The sequence below is a fragment of the Spea bombifrons genome, chromosome 10 (assembly GCF_027358695.1).
Source record: "Spea bombifrons isolate aSpeBom1 chromosome 10, aSpeBom1.2.pri, whole genome shotgun sequence".
Lineage (NCBI taxonomy): Eukaryota > Metazoa > Chordata > Amphibia > Anura > Pelobatidae > Spea > Spea bombifrons.
The window spans coordinates 15,354,242-15,380,825 of NC_071096.1; the positions used below are offsets into that span (position 1 = coordinate 15,354,242).

Sequence of the window (26,584 nt, forward strand, 5' to 3'; positions counted from 1 at the left end):
GGTGGTAAAATGTGTGCATGCAAAGAGTTAAAATACCAGCATTTAAAATACCCTGGGGTGTCTAGTTTTCAAAAATATATGGTTTTGTTGGGCACACTGAAAAGGCCCAGCTCAAAGATGTACCAAATAGGGCATGGGCAGTGGATCCCCAAATGCCAAAGTTCAACATTGAAAAATGTGCATGCCCCAAATGTGGCCCTTTTGCCCCCAAACAGCCAGGCACAATCATTCATGTGGGGTATCACTGCGCTCAGGAGATGTTGCTGAACACATATTGGGGTGTTTTGTGATAGTGACATAAACGAGAACATTTTAATTCATACCTGAAGTAAAATGTGTGTGACAAAACAAATGCAAAAAAATGACTACCACAAAGTTTGACAAAGGCTGTTGGTAGATATGGTGCATGGAAAGAGTTAAAATACTAGCATTTGAAATACCCTGGGGTGTCTAGTTTTCAAAAATATATGGGTTTATTGGGCACACTGAAATGGCCCGGCTCAAAGATGTACCAAATAGGGCATGGGCAGTGGATCCCCAAATGCCAAAGTTCAACATTGAAAAATGTGCATGCCCCAAATGTGGCCCTTTTGCCCCCAAACAGCCAGGCAAAATCATTCATGTGGGGTATCACTGCGCTCAGGAGATGTTGCTGAACACATATTGGGGTGTTTTGTGATAGTGACATAAAGGAAAACATTTTAATTCATACCTGAAGTAAAATGTGTGTGGCAAAACAAATGCCAAAAAATGACTACCATTAAGTTTGACATAGGCTGCTGGTAGAATAAGTGCATGGAAAGAGTTAAATACCAGCATTTGGAATACCCTGGGCTGTCTAGTTTTCAAAAATATATGACTTGATGGGGTAAATTGCATTGGCCGGGTTCAAAGATACCCGAAATGGCACATGGGGGGAAGAATTACCAGATTTGGAAAAAATGGGTTTGAAATAGCAAAACGCTACCTGTACTTATTGCCCCATAATGGGTAGAAAAAAGCAAAAAAACATAAAAACATTGGGTATTTCCAAACTCAGGACAAATAGTAGAATCTATTTAGTAGGTTTTTTCATTACCTTTTATAGATGAGTAAAAGATTTTTCAACTAAAAGTCATTTTTTTTCTAAATTTTTCACCATATTTTATACTTTTTTTAATAGTAAATAATATGATACAATCAAAACAATGTCATCTAAAGAAAGCCCTTCTTGTCCTGAAAAAAACAATATCTAATGTGTGTGGGTTCAGTAAACGGGAAAGAAGAAAATTACAACTAAACACGAGCAGCGCAGAAATGTTTAAAAGGCCATTGTCACGAAGGGTACAAAAAGTAAAATCAGCCTTTGTCACGAAGGGGTTAAAGGCCATATTAAAGGCCATATTTTCTCTCAATGAAAAATGAGTGCAGCCTACGCACATATACATTTCTGATGAACTGGCCCACTGGAGAAAAAACTTGGACACCCCTGGACTAGACCTCTGAAGGTGTGCTGATGTATCCGGCACCAAGACGTTTGCAGAAGATCGTTTAACCCCTTATGGACAATAGAAAACAATGCATTGGCTTTGTCATTAAGGGGTTAAGTCCTGTAAATTGCAAGGTGAGGCCTCCATGGATGCATCATGGTGCTGTGTGTTCACACGCACCACAACGCACATGCACCTGGCCATCCACATGATGTTAAAGAACACATGATCCATCAGACCAGGCAAACCTTCTTCCATTGCTCTGTGGCCCAGTTTTTATGCTTGTGCCCATTGTAGGTACTTTCTGGAAGTGGGCAGCGGTCAGCATTGGCACCTTGACTGGTCAGACTGCAATGTGTTCTGACACGTTTCTATCAGAACCAGCATTAACTTTTTCAGCAATTTTCAGTAGTTCGTCTGTTTTGACCACACGGGCCAGCCTTTGTCCCCCACAGGCATCAATGACCCTTGGACGCCTACGACCCTGTCACCAATTCACTGCTTTCACTTTTGATAGCTACTGACCACTGCAGACTGGGAACACCCCACAAGCTAAAGTTTTGGAAATTCTCTGACCCAGTCGTCTAGCCATCGCGATTTGGCCCTTGTAAAAGTCGCTCAGATCCTTACAGTTGCCCATTTGTCCTGCTTCTAACACATCAACTTTAAGGACGAACTTGCTTCCTAATATATCCTACCCACTGACACGTGCCACAATAACAAGATTATCAGTGTTATTCACTTCACCTGTCGGTGTTCATGATGTTATTGCTATTTATATACAATCACTGTCCACTTTATTAGGTACACATTGCTAGTACTGGGTTGGGCCCCTTTTTGCCTTCAGAACTGCCTTCGTTCTTCGTGGCATACTTTCTACAAGGTTCTGGGAACATTTCTCAGAGATTTTGGTCCATATGGAGATGATGGCATCACACAGTTGCTGCAGATTTGTCGGCTGCACATCTGTGATGCAAATCTCCCGTTCCACCACATCCCGAAGGTGCTCTATTGGATTGAGATCTGGTGACTGTGGAGGCCATGAGTACAGTGAACTCATTGTCATGTTCAAGAAACCAGTTTGAGATGATGTGAGCTTTGCGACATGGTGCATCATACTGCTGGAAGTAGGCATCAGAAGATGGGTACACTGTGGTCATAAAGGGATGGACATGGTCAGCAACAATATTCAGGTAGGCTGTCATGTTTTTAAATGATGCTCTATTGGTACTTATGGGCCCAAAGTGTGCCAAGAACCACCACCACCAGCCTGAACAGTTGATACAAGGCAGGATGGATCCATGTTGTTTACACCAAATTCTGACCCTGCCATCTGAATGTCGCAGCTGAAATCGATATTCATTTGACCAGTCAACGTTCTTCCAGTTTTCCATTGTCCAATTTTAGTGAGACTGTGTGAAAATGTAGCCTCAGTTTCCTGTTCTTAGCTGACAGGAGTGGCACCCGCTGTGGGCTTCTGGTGCTGTAGCTCATCTGCTTCAAGGTTCTATGTGTTGTGTGTTCAAAGATGGTATTCTGCATGCCTTAGTTATAACAAGGGGTTATTTGAGTTACTGTTGCTTTTCTGTCATCTTGAACCAATCTACCCATTCTCCTCTGACATCAACAAGGCATTTTCTTCTGCACAACTGATGCTCGGTTTGAACTTTAGCAGGTTGTTGGGACCACGTCTACATGCCTAAATGTGTTGAGTTGCTGCCATGTGATTGGCTGATTAGGAGTGGTTGAGAGATAACCAAAGGACAGAACAAATAAACATAGGGAAACCTATAAACACATTAACACATCAGAGACAATAATAATAATAATTTGACACTGATTAGATATTAAGATGAATGTTCATATGAAGTTCTTGTAGTGTGTCAGGAAACCAAAATCCACATTAAGACCCTCTTTTATGGTGTTGAAATACATTAGAATTTTCATCTCAAAGAGAGTCTTTAAAATTCCCTTTGAGTACTTTTAATTTTCAGGTTTTGGATGGAGTGATTATTCTGGGTGAAGTGATGTCCTGTTTAAAAGAATTGTGTTGAGAATAGTGACTAGTGTAAATGAATCGTGATTAATAAAAAATTAATAGAATACTCTCCTTCCTAGTTTACTCTCACAGCCGCAACCCTAGAACAGCACTCTCTGGATGCTGGTATCCACAAAAGTACCACTTAGGGGCGCTCGTGATGAAAAAATATATGTATAAACCAATAGTGCAGCAAAACAAAGGTTGGTGAATAAAAGGAAATAAAAACATCTGCCCCCAGGCTTGCCACTCTGCCCTCCCCTCCAGGATTTTTTCCTTTGTGCTCCAGGCTCCCTGGTGTCTAGTGGGGGCAGCCGGTGGACATCTGCTCAATGCGCGTTGACAACCTCTGCTGCTGCCCACCACTTCCACTGGGGCTTCTATGACTGAGCACTGGAAGGTCATGTCACGTCGGTGCTCACTCATAGAATCACTGGTGCATGTGCCGGGCAGCAGTGGAGGTTGCCAGCACTGTGAGGATCTGGATCTTATAATCAGACCTCTATTTAAGGTTGGATTGTAAAACAACCTCTAATATAAGGTAAGAGGTATTTTCCGGAGCATTTGCTCTGAAAAAAACCTTGTAGTATATTCGGGCAAATGTGGTAAACTGATCATTGTTAACAATTTTCATTATCTATTTTATCGATTACTTGTTGCAGCCCTACCCACAATGTCTAAAAAACATGACATTGCTGTACTCGGGTGGTGTTACTGTTCATTCATATATCCGTTTAGAAAATAAACATGGTGAAACTGCAAAGTGGATGTGACAAATGCGTTTTAATTTTTATTTTTTGTTCCACCAAATCTGAAAGGTGCTGCCGATATGCCTGTAATCAAATTCCCTGTCTAAAAATAGTTTTAGAGGATTTAAAATGAAATATGGGACCTGTGCTGTGTCACTAGCAACATGATCTATCAAAATTCCATGTTTAAAACTGTAATGTGGATGTTCCAATTTTGAACCCACAGTGCCAAACCTGTGCATGTGAAGTATCCCTGTACTCGGTGGGTGTTTCTGAATCCAAAATGCAAGTTGGTTCAGTAATTTCACATACCATGCGAAAGAATGTACCGAAATACTATATGTTTAGAATGGATTTTTACAAAACGCAAAAAAAGCTAAATTTTATTGCAATGTTTGGGACAGATTGGCACAAAAACTACTCTGACCATTTAGCTCAAACATGGTAAAATAATTCCTGGTCCTGAATGGGGTTAAAAAAAAGTCTGCTCCCAACAATTAGATATCCAATTTCCCTATTTAGGACTCGGAACAAAACAAGGAGCTTACAGAGACTGACGACTGGGACACGGGGTGGAACCAGAACACTGTTAAAAAGAGCCAGGAAAAAACAGTGAGTATCTCTTTTCAGGTCACCAATTTATGCAACACGGTCTCTTCGATCTCTTTAAATGTATTTTATTTTTTCATGTTGCTCTGATTTTAATGTTTTTTTGCAAGCATTAGTTCCTCCATGAAATCTTATTCTCCTTCATTCATCCTCTTTACCTTCAGGCCCAATTAATTTCCTCCAGTATGAAATCAGAGCAGCAGCAGCCTGAAAGCTCTGTTCCGGGTGATAACTGGGGTTGGGAAGATGCCTTCCAGACTGTCTCCTCAACACAGGATTCTACATCATCTAAGGTTCATCAGCCTGTCGGCACCAGACCTACCAGTGAATACAACTGGAACAGCGCTGGCAGTGGCAATAAGCAGGCAGATTTATTTACGGTCACAGAACGTCCAAACCAGGTACAATAGGCACTTTTTGAACTGCGTAATGTGTACGTGTGTGTATTCAGTGGAGGCTCCTCCGTAGCAACACATGCACACGTGAACCCCCAAGCGCAAAAGGAAAAACAAAAATTGCAAAATTCATCAAAAATCTATTTTAATCTAAATTAGATATAAAAAATACTACCCTATAGGGTAGTATTTTTTATAAGAAAATTTTAAAAAACTAAGGATGTGGGGTATTTCCATAATCAGAAGATGCAGCGAAACAATTTTGGCAGGGTTTCTCTGTCGTAACACATACCCTGTGCAAAAAAATCTAAGCAACACAGAAGTGCTGGTGAAAATTAGCGCAGGAAATAATTTTCTTCGGCCACCTTTGACAGTGGCCAAATAGCTGTATGGAGAGTGCCCAAATACCCCTGATACGATAGTCTGGGTTGTCTGCTTTTACAGAAATATATACTTCTGTGGGTATTTTTGGTTTATTTGTTTAAAATGAGCACTGCAATTCTACCTAATGTAAAAACTCTACGAATAATGTACACCTTATAGTATGTTCCCTATAAGTGCTGGGAAAGTATGGAAATTCTATATAAATTAGGTATTTCTGAAATCAGGACACCTGAATTGATAAACTTGGAGGGGATTTTCCATCATTTTTTTAATTTTGTGAGGATTCTGAAAATATATATAAAGTTTTTTTCTTATTTTTGCTAGTTTTTACTAAATCTCTCATCTCTCAAGTTTTCAGCTAATTATCTAACTATGGTATCAAAAGAAAGCTCCATCTTTCCTTGATAAAACAATATATAGATTAGGGCTGCAACAACTAATCGATAATGAAAATCGTTGCCAACGAATTTCATTATCAATTTAGTTGAATCGATTTTTATTGATTATAAAATGAGGGTTTTTTCAGAGCAAATGCTCTGAAAAATATCCCTCGTTTAATAATCCGTTTAGTGTCTGACTCACAGCAGCAGCTCCTACTTACAGTTCCTCCCTGCAGTCACTGCCGATTGGCCCGCCCACTTCCTTTTTCCAGTCCCTCCCTGTAGTCACTGCCTATTGGCTGCAAGGAGGGACAGGGAGAAAGGAGCGGGGCCAATCGGCAGTGACTGCAGGGAGAAAGAAAGGGACGGGGCTAAAACGCCGATTGGCCCCACCCACTTCCTATACCGTCGACATGGCTCAAGAACTCATCTAACTGGTGAGTATAACATTAATATTTGGGCTGCTGAAAGTTAGGGACAGTTATAGTTAGTGGGGTGTTTAGGGTTAATTGTGGTTGATTGGGTCTTCAGGGTTAATTTAGGGGCAGTTGTGGTTGATGGGGTCTTCTCTTCAGGGTTATTTAATACTGAGGTTTAATTTAATTAAATAAAGTTAACTTAAGGTGCAGTTAGAGGTTAAAGGGGGCCAAACTGAGGGGAATCTAAGCCATATGTGGGGAGGGCAGTGTGGCATGTCTGGGGGTATGTGGCATTTCTGGGAGGCAGTGTGGTAAGCCTGGGCTCAAATGTGCATAACTGGGCGGGCAGGTTGGGAAATAAAAACAAGAAATGCATTTTTATCAGTTATTCTGCTAACTAATCGATTATGAAAATAATCGTTAGTTGCAGCCCTAATATAGATTAGTAATGGGTACACTATTTGCAGGAAAGGGGAATAATCACTGGACCGACATACCGCAAAAATGGCAAAATTGCTCCTGGCTTTGCGGTACCAAAAACCCCTGGGACTGAAGGGGTTAAAGGTGGAAAAGTTCTGACATGATTTATCTTTGTCTAATTCTTTAAAATCACAAGAACCTGGCATTTTAACCCCTTAAGGACAATGGACAGTCCCTAAACCCATTGAAAACAATGCATTTTGAGCCCATACATGTACGGGCTTTGTCATTAAGGGTTTAACAGGGGTGTGTAGACTTTTTATATTTATGTATGTTGAATAGAGTTGAGTTTCATGCGTGAGGGTACTAAACGTTATCATGCATTTACTTAAAAGAAAGCATTTGCCTTATAAAAAAAATCTTCCTGTATTAGAACACACACAATTTCTGTTTTCCATAGAAAAATGTTGAGAGTCACACTTCAGATGCTGTTGGGGACTGGGGCGGAGATGACAATTGGGAGTCTGTAGAAGCAGATCAGGGTGAGTCATAAAGCATAGCTCATTACTATTAAACCCCCTAACTATGTTATCCTTGAGTGTCTGAGAATGTTATCTAAGTTGCCAGTTGTTTTTTTACAGGCCCGAGTAAAACTGAAATCGCTCGTAAAAAAAGAGAAGAACGACAACGAGAAATTGAAGCCAAGAGAGCAGAGCGGAGAACGGCCAAAGGGCCCCTAAAACTGGGAGTGAGAAAACTGGACTAAAAGAAACTGTTGGGTTTGCATAAAAGTAGTGGAGAGTAGGGGTACGTGAATATACTTTTCTAATCAGTAACAGATATGATAATGCTTTGAGGTTGTTATCTCCTTTTAATACCCTTTGTATTTGGCTGGAAAGAGACTTAAATCCAGGATACATGCAGCAGGCTCTGGGAGTTTTAGTGCTGGCCTCTTCATGTATTAAAGTGCTAGCTACTAAGTTTTTATTTTTCCAAGTTGATCAGGAACCTTTGTCCAAGCATACACTTAATTTATTACCATAATTTCCAAATATTGAACTCTTCCAATCAGAATTATGGATTTCGCTTGTGTAATTAGCAACTTCATGGCATATTTCCACAAATGCATTTATATTGTTTACTGCTAAGACAAGTCTAAGGAATAATCTTAAGCGCATCTGTTTTATTGACCACATAGTATATCTCTAGAAACGAATACCTTCTCTGTTATTAATCAGTTTCAGTGGTCTAGCAATGTAGTAACCTGTGAAATTCACGTTTGTTGAGATAAGTAGTTTCTACTCTCTACAATTTCGCATACTATTGAAACTAACTAGTTAGAAATTACTTGCTGAAGCAGCTATTTTCATCAGAACTTCTTTGTTCTGAATATAGAGATAAACAAAATCCTGTAAATGATTTAAAGAAAACAAGATGGCTCTGATGTGTATGTGTAATGCTGAAATAAAATACATATGCTTTCTAGGCTAAAGTATCAGACAGTTGCTAGAAGATAACAGTGCTTCGGTGATGTGTTTACCAATCCTAAAGTTATGTCAATTCCCAGCTATTTCTTCTTTGTACTCTATGCTCATTCAAAGGCTGGGACAGCATTGATTTGAAAGACTGACCTATGTATTCATTTTATATATTTTACAGGACATAAACTCACCCACTAGCAAACTGTGACATTTTACATCAAGGCGAGAGAGAAGAAGGTCGAAGGTTTCATAATATTTATGCTGTATATTTTTTAATGTTATAAGATGCTGTACATTAACAGCAAAGGAATAAAATAATTTTCCAAACCACAAATAGTTTCTTGTATTTGGAAGTTAAAACACACACATTGGCTTGCGGCTTAAGGTACAAAATTATTACACAGTTATAGTTCAAACGAGATCTTTCCCCAGTAAAAATGTTAAGGCGTATTTTTTTCTTTTATGTAACTGCTGTTTGTAAGATATCTTACTAGGGGAAGGAAATACAAATGTTAGTGTCTGTGGTCCATATTTACTAAAATGTTAGATATTGCAAATATAATAACTTTAAAAACATACATACTGTAAACCAAAACACTGGATAGTCAGTGTAAATCAATCATCCTTTCCATGATCAGACAGTCTGTAATGCCCTCCGAGTGAGCTGCTTGCTAACATGCTAAGGAAGGATAAAAGGAGGCGATTAGGTCACTATTAAAATAGCTAGTTAATGGTGCCTGTTTAAATGCAAGTCGATGGAAAGTTAGACACCATATGTTCATAAAATGTCTTGTGAATTTTCTGGAGCCATAGAATGTCAGAATATCACATCACATCTTGACGTTTTCCCATGCAAATGATTGCGTGGCAATGATTGGCTGTCAACTTCGTATAAGATCTCTTGCCCCCTTTGAAATCATAATGGCTGGAGTGAGAGGACATCAATTCTGCCGTCTTGTTTTATGAGGAAGGGTTGGAAAGGTTTAGGAAACCGGTGTGATCAGAAATCTAAAAAGAAAGTGACAGGGTTACAAGCCAGCTGTAATTAGAAATAATTGACAGATCAGCTTAAAAACAAAGAGAAACCAAAATAATATAAATCTATAATCTATAATAAAAAAATGTAAAATCAAATAACCTTCCTGATAACAAGGCTATCAAACACACCCACACACAAGTGGAAGATACAAAACAAAGTGCATGTTGCTAAATGTAACTGGTAACGATTGGTGCTAAACTGCAACAAGTTACCTTTAGTAGTTAAAAAAAAAGTATCATTAAAAAGCACACACTATATCTCCAATAACTCCTCAAAAAAGTAGATGTAGATTCCAATAAATACCAATAGGACTAAATACCTTCATCAATAGCAGTATGATGTCATGCACCCCACATAAATAAAGTAATAAAACAACTAGGTACCGGACATCAAACTGCACTTCAGCGCTGGGTTGTAAATGGATGTTAAAAATCGCACTTTCAAACAGAGTGTAATCGAAAAATTTATAATTATATAAGGTGGTAACAGACAAATGACAGAGGAGATACAAAAGACTGCCCGGCACACGTTTCGCTTTAACCGTTTTGTCAGGGCCTAAACGCTACCTGAATCAGCAGGGATTTATGAGTGATCCAGTTTGTGCGGGAGGGAGTAATCAATGGCCAATAAGAAAGAAGAGACTGTCACGGACCCCGAAAACTAACACAACACAAGAGGCTCTCACTGTGACGTTAAGGGCAATGTGGACGTGAAAAGGGTTAATGGCCAAAAACAGCCCGCGGGCTCACTCCGCGCTCTCCCTGCAGGGCCCAGAGCAACTATTATCTTTTATTTATATAGCGCCAACAGTTTACACAGCGCTTAATACAATACATATATTCAAGGGATATGACAAGACAAGAATTGACAGACTAAGACAAATCGATACATTAGGTGGAGAGAGCCCTGCTTGCAAGCTTACAATCTTGAGGGAATGGGGTAAGAAACATAAGGCATAGAGAAAGGGTGAGAGGTAGTGTGGTGGTTGTATCAATGACAAGGAAGTTCTAGCAACTAAGATGGTGCGGCTTCTCTGAAAAAGTGGTTTTTTAGATGTTTCTTGAATGTTGGGAGGGAGGGGTGAATGCTGAAGGTTCCTTGGGAGTAGATTCCAGATATATGGGGCAGCTCGAGTGAAATCGAGTGAAATAATGGAGCAGACGAGTTGCATTTTATCCCTAGCATGTATGGCACCTTCAGGACATGCATGGGAATACAAATGCTTAAGAAAGTGCTACTAAGGATAATAAGGTAGAAGCACAGATCCCTTGCCAACATAACCTCAAATAAAAGCCACAGTATCATGCATAAAAAAAATCTGCCCTGTGCTTTGGATAATATCTATATACCATTAGCGTTTGGTGTGGACTTTCAGGACTCTGACTGGAAGAACATTAATAGGAATTAGGCAATACACAGAATCAAATACTTACTTCACTTAGCATGTCTGATGCGGGGATCAATGTCTGATGAGAATATAGTGACTCCTCTGACTGAGAACTGCAGGAACTTCTCTTTGCTACAAGGTTTTAAAAAATAATAATAAAAAAAAGTTATTGAGGAGATCATCAAAACCAGTGATACAGAACTGCCACAATGCTTATTTAATCTAGTACATCATCAACTATCTAACATCTTATCCTGCTAAAAAGTTATTGATTATGTTGTGGCAGGAGTATTATATTATCATCCTGACATAAACACACATTTAGATGAAAGGCTAGTATGCATGTGAAGTTGCAAATGTGCAGGACATGTTCATTTCATGCAAGACCTATATATTACTGCCAGTGTGATATAATTACACATTTCTGATATTGAAAATTGTTTATTATAGCATGTATATGCAACCGCTACAACATAGAAACATAGAATGTTACAGGAGATAAGAACCATTAGGCCCGTCCAGTCTGCCCAACCTCTGAGTACTTTCCTTAGTACCTGGCCTTATGCCTATCCCATGCTTGCTTAAATGTCTTTACTGTGTTAACATCAACAACTTCTGCTGGAAGACTATTCCATGCGCCCACTACCCATTCCGTAAAGTAAAATTTCCTGATGTTACCGTTAAACCTTTGCCCCTCTAGCTAATGATTATGTGGTCATAGTATTTCTCTTTTGAAATAAACTCTCTTCCTTTATCTTGTTGATTTCCTGTAAGTGTTTAAATGTTTCTATCATATCCCCCCCCGTCCCGTCTTTCTTCCAGGCTATATATGTTAAGCTCCTTTAACCTGTCCCGGTAAGTCCATGAACCATTTTAGTAGCCCTTCTCTGAACTTTCTCCAACATATCTATATCCTTTTGGAGATACGGTCTCCAGTACTGTACACAATACACTATACAACCAAGCATCCTGCTAGCATTACCTGCCGCTCTATTGCATTGTCTACCTACCTTTAAATCCTCAGAAGTAATTACCCCTAAATCCCTTTTCTCGCAGTTTGAGGTTAGGACAGTATCAAATATTCTATGCTCTGCCCTTGGGTTTTTATGCCCTAGATGCGTTACTTTGCGTTTATCCACATTAAATGCCAGTTGCCACAGCTCTGGCCATTTTTCCAGTTTACCTAAATCATTTGCCATTTGGCTTCTCCCTCCAGGAACATCAACCCTGTTGCAAATGTTTGTGTCGTCAGCAAAAAGACATACCTTTTCCAATAAAAATATTAAAGAGAAAGGGTCCAAGTACAGATCCCTGGGGTATCCCACTGGTAACAAGACCTTGCTCTGAATATACGCCATTGACTACAACCCTCTGTTGTCTGTCACTCAGCCACTGCCTAATCCATTCAACAATATTGGGATCTAAACTCAAAGTCTTCTATGCGGGATAGTGTCAAAAGCCTTACTGAAATCCAGATATGCAGTCTACTGCACTACTTTGATCAATTACTTTGGTCACCCAATCAAAAAAATCAATAAGATTCGTTTGGCATGATCTTCCTGAGGTAAACCCAAGGTAAACCCATGTTTTTTTTTTTTTTTATCTTGAAACCCACATGACTTCACATGTTCAACAATCCTTTCCTTTAACCCCTTCAATCCCCTATGGACGTACCGGGACGTCCAAAAAACGCCTATTAAGAAACCCCTATGGACATCCCAGTACGTTCAGCCCTTCTTGCAGCGTCAGGGACACATCCCTGCCACTGCACGGGAGATCAGGCTGTCGTTTGACAGCCTGGACACCCCACTGACAGCATGAAAGCCGGAAAGCTGTTACGTTTCAAACTGGCCGATCGCGCGATCGGGCATTCCCTTCCGGGTTGCGTCACTGCTGACGTAACTCGGAAGTTCATCGGAGGAACTCACGTCTGTGAGGACCTGCATAGAGATCACAGTGTGATCGGTGCAGGGGGATCACGTGGAGGGGAGTGAGAAACCATGTCTCTCACCCCCCCTCCCGTCCTGAAACGGAGAAGCAGAAAAAAAAAAAGTTAATTCATTTAAAAAAATAATAAAAAAATCATTAAAATAATAATATAAATAATAAAAAAAGTGAAAAAAATATACCGTATTGGCTCGGATATAGGCCGCACCCTAAAAGTTTGGTGCTTTTTTAAAGAAAAAGTTTTTTTCTTTAAAAAAAGCACCAAAAAAAACATGCTGACACTCTGTCCCCCCCCCCGATATGCTGCCACTGTCCTCCCTCCCCGAGATATGCTACCACTGTCCCCCCCCGAGATATGCTACCACTGTCCTCCCTCCCCGAGATATGCTACCACTGTCCTCCCCCCCCCCGAGATATGCTGCCACTGTCCTCCTCTGCCCCCCCCGACTTACCGGAGCAGACTCCCGGGTGTCTTGCGGGGCCGGCGGGGGACATCTACGCAATACAACTTCCGGAATACAATACAACCGGAAGTTGTATTGCGTAGATGTCCCCCGCCGGCCCCGCAAGACACCCGGGAGTCTGCTCCGGTAAGTCCGGGGGGGGGGGCAGAGGTAAAATGCAGACCCCGAATATAGGGGGGGAATATAAAGACTTAAAGTGGGGGAAAAAAGTGCGGCCTATATTCGAGCCAATACGGTATAAAAAAAAATTTGTTTTTTTTTTAAAATAAAAAAATATATATATATAAAAAAGATAAAATAAAAAATTAAAAAAACCTTACATCCCATTGCCCTAGCATAACATCTAGCCAGTATAACCCTCCTGCCCCCGTTTACAACTCCCAAAAATTAAATAAAAAAATAATACAAAAAATGTACACCTTATAGTATGCTCCCTGGTGCTGGGAAAGTAAGGAAAATCTATATAAATTAGGTATTTCTGAAATCAGGACACCTGAATTGATAACCTTGGAGGGGATTTTCCATCACTTAATTTTGTGCGGATTCAGAGAGAACATTTAAAAAAAATTTGTTTTTTTTTTCAAATTTTTGCTAGTTTTTACTAAATTTCTCATCCTAAATTTTCAGCTAATCATCCAACAATGGTATCAAACGAAAGCTCTATCTCTCCTTGAAAAAACAATAGTGGGTATACTATTCACAGGAAAAGAGAATAATCGCTTTGAGGTACCAAAAACCCCCCTGGGATTGAAGGGGTTAACATGGTTTCCTTTAATTTCCCCACTACAGATGTAAGACTTACTGGCCTATAGTTACCAGACTCCTCCCTATTGCCTTTTTGTGAACGGGCACGACATTTGCTAATTTCCAATCCCCTGGGATGACTCCCGTTACCAATGATTTGTTAAATAAATCACTTAATGGTTTTGCTAGTAAACCACCAAGCTCTTTTAAAAACTTGGGGTGTATCCCATCAGGCCCCATCGACTTATTTGACTGGAGCATTTGAAATATGTAAGTTTATCGAGGCAGAGGTTCTACTTCAATAAACTCACATATTTCAAATGACCCAGTCTTTTTTCCCAATTGAGGTTCCATTCCCTCATTTTTATTTGTAAAAACTGAAACGAAATATTCATTGAGGCAGTCAGCTAGACCTTTATCCTCTTCTATACATTCCTTCTTTTGTTTTTAATCTAACTAATCCTTGTTTTACTTTTCTTTTCTCATTTAGATATCTAAAAAATGTTTTACCTCCCTTTTTACTGACAGGTCAATTCTCTCTTCCGCGTGTGATTTAACAGCTCTTATAACTTTCTTTGCTTCTGTCTGCCTAATTTTTTAGATATGTCTATCTTCCTCACTTTGGGTATTTTTGTAATTACTAAAGGCTAACTTCTTGTCTTTTACTATTTTGGCCACTTCTGCAGAGTACCACAGCAGTTTCTTTAATTTATTACTCTTACTGACCAGCCTAATACAATCTCCATGTGTGAACACTATATCCAATATGGCCTCCTTACGAGTTGGTTCCTTAACTACTTGTTTTAAAGATAATCCCAGTAGGGAGTTCAGAATATCTGCACTCCGGGCACAACCAGATACTTTTGTTATCCAGTTCACATCAGGGAGATTAAAGTCACCCATGATGATAACATCCCCCTTCACTTTTTTGTCCTTGGGGTCTATAAATCACACATTCACGAGTTACTTTACTTTTGCCAAACTGTACTGTAACCCAAACTGACTATGTTCTCCTCACCAACTTGTGTTAAAATAGATTTTATGTTATTTTTCACATATAGGGCCACCCCTCCCCCTTTCTTGCCCTTTCTGTATAAAGAGTACCCCGGTATTGATATCTCCGAGTCATTTTTCTCATTATACCATGTTTCAGTAACAGCCACTATATCAACATTCTCAGTTGCCACAACTGTTACAAGTTAGTGGATCTTATTCCCTAAACTGCGAGCATTTGTAGATATGACCTTTAGCTTGTAATTTAACAATAATGCTGCAATTGCTTTCTGTCCTTATTTTGGGGGGGGGAATATATGCTTCTCCCTATTATCTGTGTAGACCAAGCCCCCAGATTACTGGTTACTAAGTAAATTGTCTAGCCTGGTATTTATTCCCCTCTTCATTACTAATTTAAAATCTCCTCCAACCGTCTAGCCGTTCTCTCCCCAAGCACATTGGACCCTCTTGCATTTAGGTGGAATCCATCACGACTATAGAGATCGTACCCCAAAGAAAAATCAACCCAGTGCTCTAAAAACCCAAAGCCCTCCTTCTTACACCAAGACTTCAGCCATGCATTTAGCTGCCTAATCTCCCGCTGCCTTTATGGTGTAGCGCATGGCACAGGTAGTATCTCTAAGAATACTACCTTGGAGGTCCTTTTTTCAATCTTACTCTCTAAAAATACCTTTTAGGACACTCCATCTTCCTCTTACTATGTCATTGGTGCCAATGCGCACCAAGACAGCTGGATTCTCGCCAGCCCCTCCCAATAATATATTAACTCTGTCCGCAACATGCCGAACCCGGGCACCCAGGAGACAGCAAACCGTTCGGTTGCTGCGATCAGAGCTACAGATTACCCTGTCTGTTTTCGTAATTATTGAATCCCCTACCACCACAACCTGCCTGGGCTTTCCTTCCTTTCGGATCCCCTGCACACTGGATGAGCTGCTCTCGTGGCTGTTAGAGAGAACAGCTTTTTCCGGAAAGCTTACCTCTGAGTCTGCCTCCCCAACATGCTCACTTAAATGGGCAAATTTGTTGGGATGGAGAAACTTCCCTCCTCCTCTTCCCTCCCCCACTGCAACCACGTCTTACTGTTATCCAGCTATGTGTCTGACTCCCTTCTGACTCAGTAAGCAAGAGACTCCTGTCAATCTCTCTGTGTTTCAATGTGCCTCTTCAGAGCACCAACCTCAGCTTCCAGAGAGACCAATTGTGCACACTTACCACAGCGATATGGACCCAGGAACTTATTCTGTGTGTTGTGAGCAGGAGCAGGTGGTCATACAATATACCTGCGGGTCATCATGCTTGCAGCGCTTAGCTGAGGACAGGTTGATATTAGACACCCAGCCCGCCTTGGAGCAGGCCCATTTCAGGCAGATTTTTGTAAGTCCCCATTAACTGTAAATAAATGTATTGGAATAGAAGCGTGCCGGAGCGGGTTTTAACACACATGTTGTGGGAGGGGGCAGGAGTGCAACACACACGTTGCAGAAGCGGGCGGGATTAAGAAAACAGTCCTGCACAAGGCTCTGCTGCAGACCGCTCTCTCATAATACATACATCAGGTATCAGGAATGTCATATATGAGCTACCTCCTGTCTAGATAGCTCATGCTTATTTTACCTTGGTCACTACTGGATGATAGGGGTCTTCCTGGTGAAGCCATTTCTTGCCCACTATTTCTCCTCTTCTCCTCTTGAGCCTGGCAAAGCAACGTTAATATCAAAACCATATCATATCTTTGTCCATTTTCTTCATGGATTTTATTTGTGTTTTTATCTATTGCAAGGCCATGGGATGGTTGATTAATATACTTTTGTGTAACAGGTGTACTAGGGCAGTACTCCTCAACCCTCTCCTCAAGGCATACCTTATCTTGCGGTCCAGGATTTAGGTATTACTCAGGTGTGTCTAAGGTGTTTGTGTTTTTGTGTTTTAAATTTGCAACACCTTAGTCCAGCATTTAGGTATTTTTTCAGGTGTGTCTGTTAGGTGTGCCTTGAGGAGCACTGTACTAGGGTATTCTGCAGGGAACTGTGGGGCAGTCAGCATGTTTTTTCCTTCTAGTATTCAGGACAAATACTGTAAAGGTCCAGTACATTTGTAGTCATCAGTTGAAACATGATTTTTGCAAGTAAGGCATACTCATTCCTCCCAGTTGACAGGATACTTACTGCCGGCAAGTCTTTCAGTTGATGTTTTCCATCTCCAGGTCCCACATGAACTAAATGGTTAAAATTTTTGGGGTTTGAAATCAACTTTGACCTCATCTGTGGGTTTTTCATCATTACCCTGTGGCATCACAAACAAAAATAGATATTAAGTCCTAATGATGATTAGCAACAATTGGCAGGTTTAAACTGGACTAGTGATCCATAAATATGTGGATGACAATGTCTATAGCAGGTACAGTGAAGGAAAAAAATTGATTTGCATTTTACTCAGTGAAATAAGTATTTTATCCTCTATCAATCAGCAAGATGTCTGGCTCCCAGGTGTCTTTTATACAGGTAACGAGCTGAGATTAGGAGCACTCTCTTAAAGGGATTGCTTCTGTCCACAGAAGCAATCAATCAGATTCCAAACTCTCCACCATGGCCAAGACCAAAGAGCTGTCCAAGGATTGTAGACCTAAACAAGGCTGGAATGGGCTACAAGACCATTGCCAAGCAGCTTGGTGAGAATTTAGCAACAGTTGGTGCGATTATTCGCAACTGGAAGAAACACAAAATAACTGTCAATGTCCCTTGGTCTGGGGCTCCATGCAAGATCTCACCTCGTGGAGTTTCAATGATCATGAGAACATTGAGGAATCAGCCCAGAACTACACGCGGGGATTTTGTCAATGATCTCAAGGCAGCTGGGACCATAGTCACAGAGTAAACAATTGGTAACACACGTGTAGAACTGAAATCTTGCAGCGCCCACATGGTCCCCCTGCTCAAGAAAGCACATGTACAGGCCCGTTTGAAGTTTGCCAATGAACATCTGAAAGTGCTGTGGTCAGATGAGACCAAAATCGAGCTATTTGGCATCAACTCCACTCGCCGCGTTTGGAGGAGGAGTAATGCTGCCTATGACCCCAAGAACATCATCCCCACCGTCAAACATGGAGGTGGAAGCATTATGCTTTGCGGGTGTTTTGCTGCTAAGGGGACAGGACAACTTCACCACATCAAGGGATGATGGATCGGGGTACCGTCAAATCTTGGGTGAGAACCTCCTTCCCTCAGCCAAAGCATTGAAAATGGGTCATGGATGAGTATTCCAGCATGACAATGACCCAAAACACACAGCCAAGGCAACAAAGGAGTGGCCCAAGAAGAAGCACATGAAGGTCCTGGAGTGGCCTAGTCTCCAGACCTTAACCCCATAGAAAATCTGTGGAGGGAGCTGAAGGTTCGAGTTGCCAAACGTCAGCCTCGAAACCTTAATAACTTGGAGAGGATCTACAAAGAGGAGTGGGACAAAATCCTTCCTGAGATGTGTGCAAACCTGGTGGCCAACTACAAGAAACGTCTGACCTCTGTCATTGCCAACAAGGGTTTTGCCACCAAGTACTAAGTCATGTTTTGCAGAGGGGTCAAATACTTATGTCACTGAGTAAAATGCAAATCAATTTATTCTGGATTTTGTTGTTGTTATTCTGTCTCTCACTGTTCAAATAAACCTACTATTAAAATTATAGACTGATCATGTCTTTGTCAGTGGGCAAACGTACAAAATCAAATAATTTTTTCCTTCTCTGTAAGTCTGATACCGTATATACACACACTGCTTTGCAATGCCAAAATTACAGAGCAATTATCCTTAAACCCCTCTTTCTTATTAGCTATGTTTTACTGGCCTTCTAATGTGCATGTCTTTCCAGTTATGGGTTTTCTACTAAGAGCTGTAATGATGATTGTTTTCATCCCTCTCCACTGATTCTCATGCGATATCTCACCAACCTTTAGAGTAGACAATGTTTTATCACAACCCTTGCAGCACCTTACAGTATTTGTTACACATGCTATAAATAATATCAGCCTCTTACTTAGCTTTTCCAATAAATACCTTTTAGAGTTGGCTGATTCTTTTGAAATTACCCTTTAGTTCTTACCTCCTCTGCTGCTGACGCTCTTCATCAGAGATTCGGAAGGAGAAATGTCTCTTGCTTTTAGTCTTCAGCATCTGTCTTCTGCTGTTATCTGATGTTTCTGGCACATCAAACTCATCATGATCTGAATGTAAAAACAAAATGGCTGTAGTTAATATTTTGCACAACTCCCAATACCCACCCTCCCCCTCAAAAAAGTTTCTTCTATTTTTGCATATTTGTCACACTTAAATGTTTCAGATCATGAAACTAATTTTAATATTAGACAAAGGTTACCAGAGTAAACAAAAATGTAGACCCAAGAGGCCAGCCTACCAAAATTCCTCCAACAGTGCATCTACGGCATCCAGGAGGACACAAAGGAACCCAACTAACATGTTAAGTTGGTGTTTATGATTAGAAAGAAAGAAAGAGGGAGAATTGCTGACCAAAAACCATACAAAGGCTCTTCTTACATCTGTGAAAAAACATCAATTACCCCCAAGATTTTTGGGTTAATATTCTGTGGATCGATGAGTCAAAAGTGGAAGTTTTTGGAAGACATGTGCCCGTTACACATGGCATAAAGCTACACAAGATTTCACAATAAGAACATCATACCAACAGTAGCCTTCTCAAAAATACTGTTACTTTCACCTACTTGGTAATTGTTTGTGTTTTATCCCTATTTTTTTTTTTTTAAAAAAAGAAGCTTTAACTTTTAATAAAATATGTTCAGTAAGGGGATTTTCCTTATTGTCTGAGAGGTTTGGGGCATTAATGTTCCTTTCACTTACTTGGATGAGGTGGCATTAAAAGATATGTTTGACTTACCTGATTAGTACACTGCAACCTAGACGGGTTGCTACAGTTAGTTAATGGTATGTTGACAAACCAGAGGTCAAATAAAAAGCCAGATGACCAGGTTTTAATGGCTATGATTATGTGAAAGCTGTGGTACTAACCATCAAGTTTATTACGCAGGTACACTAAGCGCATTTTTTCACTCCCGAAAACACAAAGGGACCCTTCATAATTCAGAGGGCGAACCTGGATTAAAAATAACCAACATTAATTATAAACGTCTATAGATAAATGTCCTACTAAAATATGCCCGTTAAAACCAACAATGTGTAGTTTCAAATGAAGTCCACTTAATCTATACATTTAAATGTGAATTTATCTGTAAAAACACCCCATTTACAGCCTTTCCAAAGCATTGTTATTAGTTACTATTCAGGGTATTAATATGGGGTGGGAATAAGTTACAAGAAGGATAGATCTGACCCAAAAAACACAATAATCCTCCTCTTACCTTTTTCAGAGGTACAGTCTGTATCCACTCACTCTTCCGTACATCAAAAATGTCCACTGCATTCTCGCTGAAAACTGTGAGATGAGGAGCTGTGTATGCTGCAGAGGACATACCACTGATTAACAATCTAGTCCCACAAAATATAAACCTACAAAAGTATAGCACTTATTTCACTGGTGATCTCCCAGTTTATCATCCTTGGTTTCCTCTAGATTGGCATAGCTTTATAGCAGTAAAAAATATCCAAGGTTACATTAACTAAATTCATAAAGGCCATTATTTATTTATTTATTTTTTTAAGGAATTAAATCAATAACTTACAAATGCCCAGAGGAGGTGCAGGCCACATAATCTCCTGTTGTCGTGATTTCTTTCCTTGAGCATCCACAAAAACGCCAAAAACAGAAAAACATAGAAGGTATTCACTGAGAGTCACTCTCGCCGCACAGAGCGCATCAGGCAGTGCCTGTATCAGGAAGGTCAGCTTGAGTTCGTCAGGAATGGGCAGATGTAGTGGAGCTCCTTCATTGAGAAGTGGGTAGAGGGAAAAACCCCCAGTGTAACCAACACAGAGACGTTCCCCCAAGATGTCCATGCACTGCACCACTCCAGGAGCTTGGAACTCTTTCATACGGCGAGGAAGGCCCTTTCGGTTGGTTAGCTGGAAGCAGATGACTTGCCGTTTGGAAGCAGAGCATAGTATGGCACAAGATCCTTGACACACCAAGCCAGACGTAAGAGCCTGGCAACCCCTGGCCTCAGGAACTTTCAAACCTGCAGAGTCTGGTAAGAGAAGGATATCCCAGGAGAAAAGACGGATACTGTGGCTTTTACCACAAAGGACAACAAGCTGCTGAGCTTCTGGCACAGAACGCATGGACAACACTCTCTTACATTCTCCCAGTTGGGTGATTTCTAAAAAAATAAAAAATATAATATATATATTAGGGGAAAAAGTTCCAGATTTGTGGAATTTAATTTTACATGAAACAACAAAAGGGGTACAGGAGTAAAATGCTAGATTAAATAATAGATTAAAGAGCCATGTAGTGCATGTTATGCTTTGCACAGAGATTGTTGCATTCATGAATGGCAAAAGTATTTCTGTCAAATAGAACTGATGTCAAACACAGAGCTGGGTGTTCATCCTAGTCAGGCAAAATTACTACAAAAGAGTCCCACCTGACCCAGCACAACCAGGCAACCTGCCATAGTAGTAGGGGAAACTGAAGTATTGGTTCTGATGCAGTGAGGAGGCCACCGAATAGCTAGGTTTAACAAGAGGAACGTTTAGGGTTAGTCTTTTTCCTTAACCTGCAGCTGTCCGCATAAAGCTGTGATAGACAACATGCAATCTCCATCTGATGCTGCACTACAACTTCCCTGACTAAGGCATGTTCCCAACAGACAAGTATATAAAAAAACAAAATAAAAGTCTCACCATTTTTATTGACATGAAGCAGAAAAAGTCCTTCCTCTGTCCCCAGGGAAATTCTTTCCTGATCTGTAAGAAAAATTAAATACTCCAGAAAGCAATTGGGACAAGACAGGATATCTGCAACTTTCATTTCTACTGCTTTCAAAATGCGTAGTCTTAGTCCGCAAATGTGGCCATCTTGTCCTCACTGTGGCTGTCATCCTAAAGCATCCTTTATTACTCTATGCTCAGGAGTTGTAGAGACACTAGAGATATCTGGTTATATGAAGAGGAGCAAGTCTGCCTGTCTTCTCCATGTCAATGTAGGAGACATTTGCATCCCTTTTAAGGAATTCTTGTCAATCATTACCTATGATTGCCGCACAGAGGACTGTGCGTATAAGAGGAAGGGCACTATCATATGCCTCCTTTAACACACGGACCGATCGGTCCTGAGGTCTCTGGTCCCGCAGGAGTATCTGAAGCTCATTCAGCACTTGGACCCACTTCTGCATTTCATCTGCATTGTCTGCCAGCAGCAGCTGTGAGGACATGGTGAGTGGAGACCAAAGTTGAGAAAATGCCACCTATGGGAGAAAATAAATAAATAAATAATAGTGTTATACCTTCTATCCAGTGATGCTATTCAGACAAACAATATATATTCAGCACAGTAACTAAAAGCTTCCTGTTCCCACCAGTTAATATTAAAGTAGACCTACCAGCAGAAAGATATAGTAGGAAGATATCTCGAATTTGTACAACGATTCCAAAGCTTACAACATATGTTTGGTAATATATTATAATGAACCATGGTGCCATTTCCATGTTAAGTATTTGAAACACCATTGTGTGTTCCACTAAGCTTTACACCCTGGGATTATACATATATATGTATATATAATATGTACATGTACCCTGCTTTGTTAAATAAAAATCAAGACCCCCGACTTTGCCAGCTACAACCTGTTGCTTGCAACGAAAAAACATTTCTCGCATTGGCCCATTCTTCACCCAAGAATCCATAAAAACTGGTTCATTTAGAATTTCCATTCTTGACTGCAATACTCTTCTGGTTGGCATTCCACTGTCTCAACTCTTTCCTCTGCAGTCTGTCCTAAATGCTGCTGCTGCTGCTAGGCTTATTTTACCTTGCACACCGCTCCTCTTCTCCCCACTCTGTGAAATCCTCCACTGGCTCCCTATTACCTTTAAAATTAAATTTAAAATCCTGGTTCTAACATATAAGGCCCTCCAATTCTTGTCTGAACTGACATTAGAAAAGCTAAACCAGAATATTGTCCGAAAGAATAAAGCATTTTTATATTTCTGCTACAAAATATGGCTTGAATAAGGACATTTGACTATTTGAGTCATAAATATTTACATGATTACACTGAACACTGTGCAACATGCAAGGCAATAATGAGGCTTTCAGGTGGTGAGTAAGAATAAAACGATAAAGTTACTATTATTTACAACCAAAGGACAATAAAAGCATGGTGAAAGTTCCACTTTAAAACATCTGTTTATAAAGAGCATATCATGTCCCTCTTGGAGTAGGCTGTGGAAGGCCACCACCTTCCTATATTACATTCACAAACCTACTCCCTATCTGAGTATCTACAGTCAATGCCGTTTATTTGGCGCTTTATATATTATTATCCAATGGCCAATGAATTGCTTGACATATGTACATTAGATACATTCTAAAACTAAGTGAAGGTTACCTGAGGATCTGTTTTGTCCATACAGACAAAATACTATCCTCTTTCTGGCTGTAGTTCCTTCCTTAAGGTGGAGAGCTTCTGGGAGAGCAACTGAATTATACCTCCATAGATTATGACCCAGACCGGACATGTTTTTAGGGGCAATAAGCTCTATAGAATGTTTACTAAGGAATGCAAAAAATACTTGTACATATACAAGAAAAAAGCAATATGCTATGTCACCCCAATCACACACCGACTTAGAAAATGCAAACTCAAAAAAGCTGCTAAATCAGGTTTAATGACAGGGCCACCTCTGAAACGAGCCTTCCACGTGATGCTTGATAAGAATAGGAGAAAAAAACTCCTCGATAAAGGTCTTTCTTGGTTGACAATATGAAGATTTGTGGTTTTTAGTGGAAGACTAGGTTCTGGGATAATAGAGCCACTCGTCTGGGAAAAGAAATTGGAAGTTTCTGTGGACACAAGCAACAGAAGACCTTCTTTGGCCTGTCTGGGGCTATTACAATGGCCTTCTGCAATATCTTCATCAGTGCTCTCAGAATGAGAGGGGTCAGAAGAAACACATACAGTATCTCACAAAGTTAGTACACCCCTCACATTTTTGTAATTATCTGATTATATATTTTCATGTGACAACAGTGAAGGACACTCAGCTACAACGTAAAGTAGCGAGTGTACAGCCTGTATAACAGTATAAATGAGCTGTCCCCTCAAAATAACTCAACACAGAGCCATTAAATGTCTAAACCTTGGCAACAAAAATAGCCATTTCACCTCCCCGGTGTCATGTGACTCGTTAGTGTTACAAGGTCTCAGGTGTGAATGGGGAGCAGGTGTGTTAAATTTGATGTTATCGCTCTCACACTGAAAAAAAAGAATTGTTGCCCTACATAAAGATGGCCTAGGCTATAAGAAGATTGCCAAGACCCTGAAACTGAGCTGCAGCACGGTGGGCAAGACCATACAGTAGTTTCAAATGACAGGTTCCACTCAGAACAGGCTTCGTCATGGTCGACCAAAGAAGTTGAGTGCACATGCTCAGCATCACACCCAGAGTCTGTCTTTGAGAAATAGACGTATGAGTGCTGCCAGCATTGCTGCAGAGGTTGAAGGGGTCAGTGCTCAGACCATACGCCACACACTGCATCAAACTGGTCTGCGTGGCTTTCGTCCCAGAAGGAAGACTCTTCTAAAGATGATGCACAAGAAAGCCCGCAAACAATTTGCTGAAGACAAGCAGCATGGATTACTGGAACAGTGTCCTGTGGTCCAATGAGATAAACTTATTTGGTTCAGATGGTGTCAAGTGTGTGTGGCAATCAGGTGAGGAGAACAAAGACAAGTGTGTCTTCCCTACAGTCAAGCATGGTGGTGGGTGTGTCATGGTCTGGGCCTGCATGAGTGCTGCTGGCACTGGGGAGCTACAGTTCATTGAGGAAACCATGAATGCCAATATGTACTGTGACATACTGAAGCAGTGCATGATCCCCATCCTTTCGGAGAGTGGGCCACAGGGCAGTATTCCAACATGATAAAGACCCAAACCTCCAAGATGACCACTGTCTTGCTGAGGGTAAAGGTGATGGACTGACCAAGCATGTCTCCAGACCTAAACCCTATTGTGCATCTGTGGGCCATCCTCAAACGCAAGGTGGGGGAGCGCAAGGTCTCTCACATCCACCAGCTCTGTGATGTCATCATGGAGGAGTGGAAGAGGACTCCAGTGGCAACCTGTGAAGCTCTGGTGAACTCCATGCCCAAGAGGGTTAAGGCAGTGCTGGAAAATAATGGTGGCCACACAAAATATTGACACTTTGGGCTCAATTTGGACATTTCCGCTTTTGTTGCCAAGGTTTAGACATTAATGGCTGTGAGTTATTTTGAGGGGACAGCAAATTTACAAATGTTTTTGAGACATTACCAACCAAACATTATATCCATCCAAAGGGCATGCTGTGCAAAGGTTTTACATGCTGAGGATTTTGCAATCATCTGTACAAATTATCGAGAAACTTCATATGTGTGTTATCTTCACTACAGAGATGTTTTTTTCAGAATCTGCTTTCTTGGTATGTTTTGATCTTCCTGAATCTGGATCTTGCAACTTAAAAGATGTAACACCAGGGTTAAACACAACATGGATGATTCAAAAGACTTTCAAAAACCCTTTTCTACCTTATTCATTTTGGGCCTTAAAATGTAAATTTGTGTGAGTAGTGTAGTCCCACAGCTAGTTTTGGAAGCCACCACAACTCTACTTTCAGAACATTCTACATCCTGCTGTTTTTATCCTTAAATGGAAATGACCTTCTGGAGCTCCTGGGGAGTGCTAGGTTTTTCACAGAATTTCTCAGTTTTTCTTGAATAACGGAACAAAACACATACAGGGAAGTTTTGAACTTTCTCTCACAACTATTCTGTTAAAAAAATCATTGCTCATATAAATCTGTATATCCTTTCTACAGGTAAGCGACTAGGCCACCTTCTTCCATTTCTCTGTGGTCCATTTCTTATGCTCACGTGCCTATTGTAGGTGCTTTCGGCAGTGGACAGGGGTCAGCATGAGCACCCTTGACTGGTCACACTTTGATGCGCTGCATTTTCTGACACTTTTCTACCAGGAATAGCATTCACTTTTCCAGAAATTTGAGCTACAGTAGCTTGTCTGTTGGAGTTTACCATATGGGCCAGCCTTTGACTCCCATGACCCTGCCACCAGTTCACTACTTTTCCTTCTATGGACCTCTGTTCACACACTTTCCCCGGTTTCCCAGTCACTAGCCGAGACTCAGTGTAGAGTATAACCAAAACGAAGACTGCTTTATCTCTCACACACATGGTTGGATATATCCAGCAAAACATCCATTAACGTAAAACAAGATATCAGGATCCAAACCACCCCCTTAATCTGCCTCCCAGAGACAACAGGTGCAGTAACGGGATTTACAATACAATAGGGGTCCCAACCTCTACTATCTATTACTGGCCAAAACCAGTTCCAGGGATGGCCGGAGTAAATGTCTGTAGTGGTTGAACGACAACAATGGTGGTCACTCCCTGGTTGCAAATCCTGGCTGTCTGCCAGAGATAATCACCTCAGCAAGTGAT

The 26,584-nt window shown here is 40.7% G+C and overlaps 2 protein-coding genes across 3 annotated transcripts in view; one reads left to right on the top strand and one right to left on the bottom strand.

Moving 5' to 3' along the window:
• The window catches only part of SCYL1 (SCY1 like pseudokinase 1), a 37,829-nt gene extending 29,151 nt beyond the window's left edge, over positions 1 to 8,678 (top strand). Inside the window, exons 15-19 of the mRNA XM_053449416.1 lie at positions 4,779 to 4,868; positions 5,030 to 5,266; positions 7,324 to 7,405; positions 7,505 to 7,670; positions 8,523 to 8,678. Coding sequence (XP_053305391.1) covers positions 4,779 to 4,868; positions 5,030 to 5,266; positions 7,324 to 7,405; positions 7,505 to 7,629 — 534 coding nt within the window. The 3' untranslated portion in view covers positions 7,630 to 7,670; positions 8,523 to 8,678. The remainder of the gene's footprint in view (positions 1 to 4,778; positions 4,869 to 5,029; positions 5,267 to 7,323; positions 7,406 to 7,504; positions 7,671 to 8,522) is intronic.
• The window catches only part of CDC42BPG (CDC42 binding protein kinase gamma), an 82,061-nt gene continuing 64,076 nt past the window's right edge, over positions 8,600 to 26,584 (bottom strand). For both annotated transcript variants that reach the window (XM_053449415.1, XM_053449414.1), the window contains 10 exons: positions 22,114 to 22,330; positions 21,768 to 21,830; positions 20,648 to 21,241; positions 20,327 to 20,424; positions 19,977 to 20,061; positions 19,036 to 19,156; positions 17,108 to 17,225; positions 16,557 to 16,635; positions 10,817 to 10,902; positions 8,600 to 9,352 (listed from right to left, as the gene is read on the bottom strand). In XM_053449415.1, the coding sequence (XP_053305390.1) occupies positions 9,305 to 9,352; positions 10,817 to 10,902; positions 16,557 to 16,635; positions 17,108 to 17,225; positions 19,036 to 19,156; positions 19,977 to 20,061; positions 20,327 to 20,424; positions 20,648 to 21,241; positions 21,768 to 21,830; positions 22,114 to 22,330 (1,509 nt within the window). In that variant the 3' untranslated portion in view covers positions 8,600 to 9,304. The remainder of the gene's footprint in view (positions 9,353 to 10,816; positions 10,903 to 16,556; positions 16,636 to 17,107; positions 17,226 to 19,035; positions 19,157 to 19,976; positions 20,062 to 20,326; positions 20,425 to 20,647; positions 21,242 to 21,767; positions 21,831 to 22,113; positions 22,331 to 26,584) is intronic.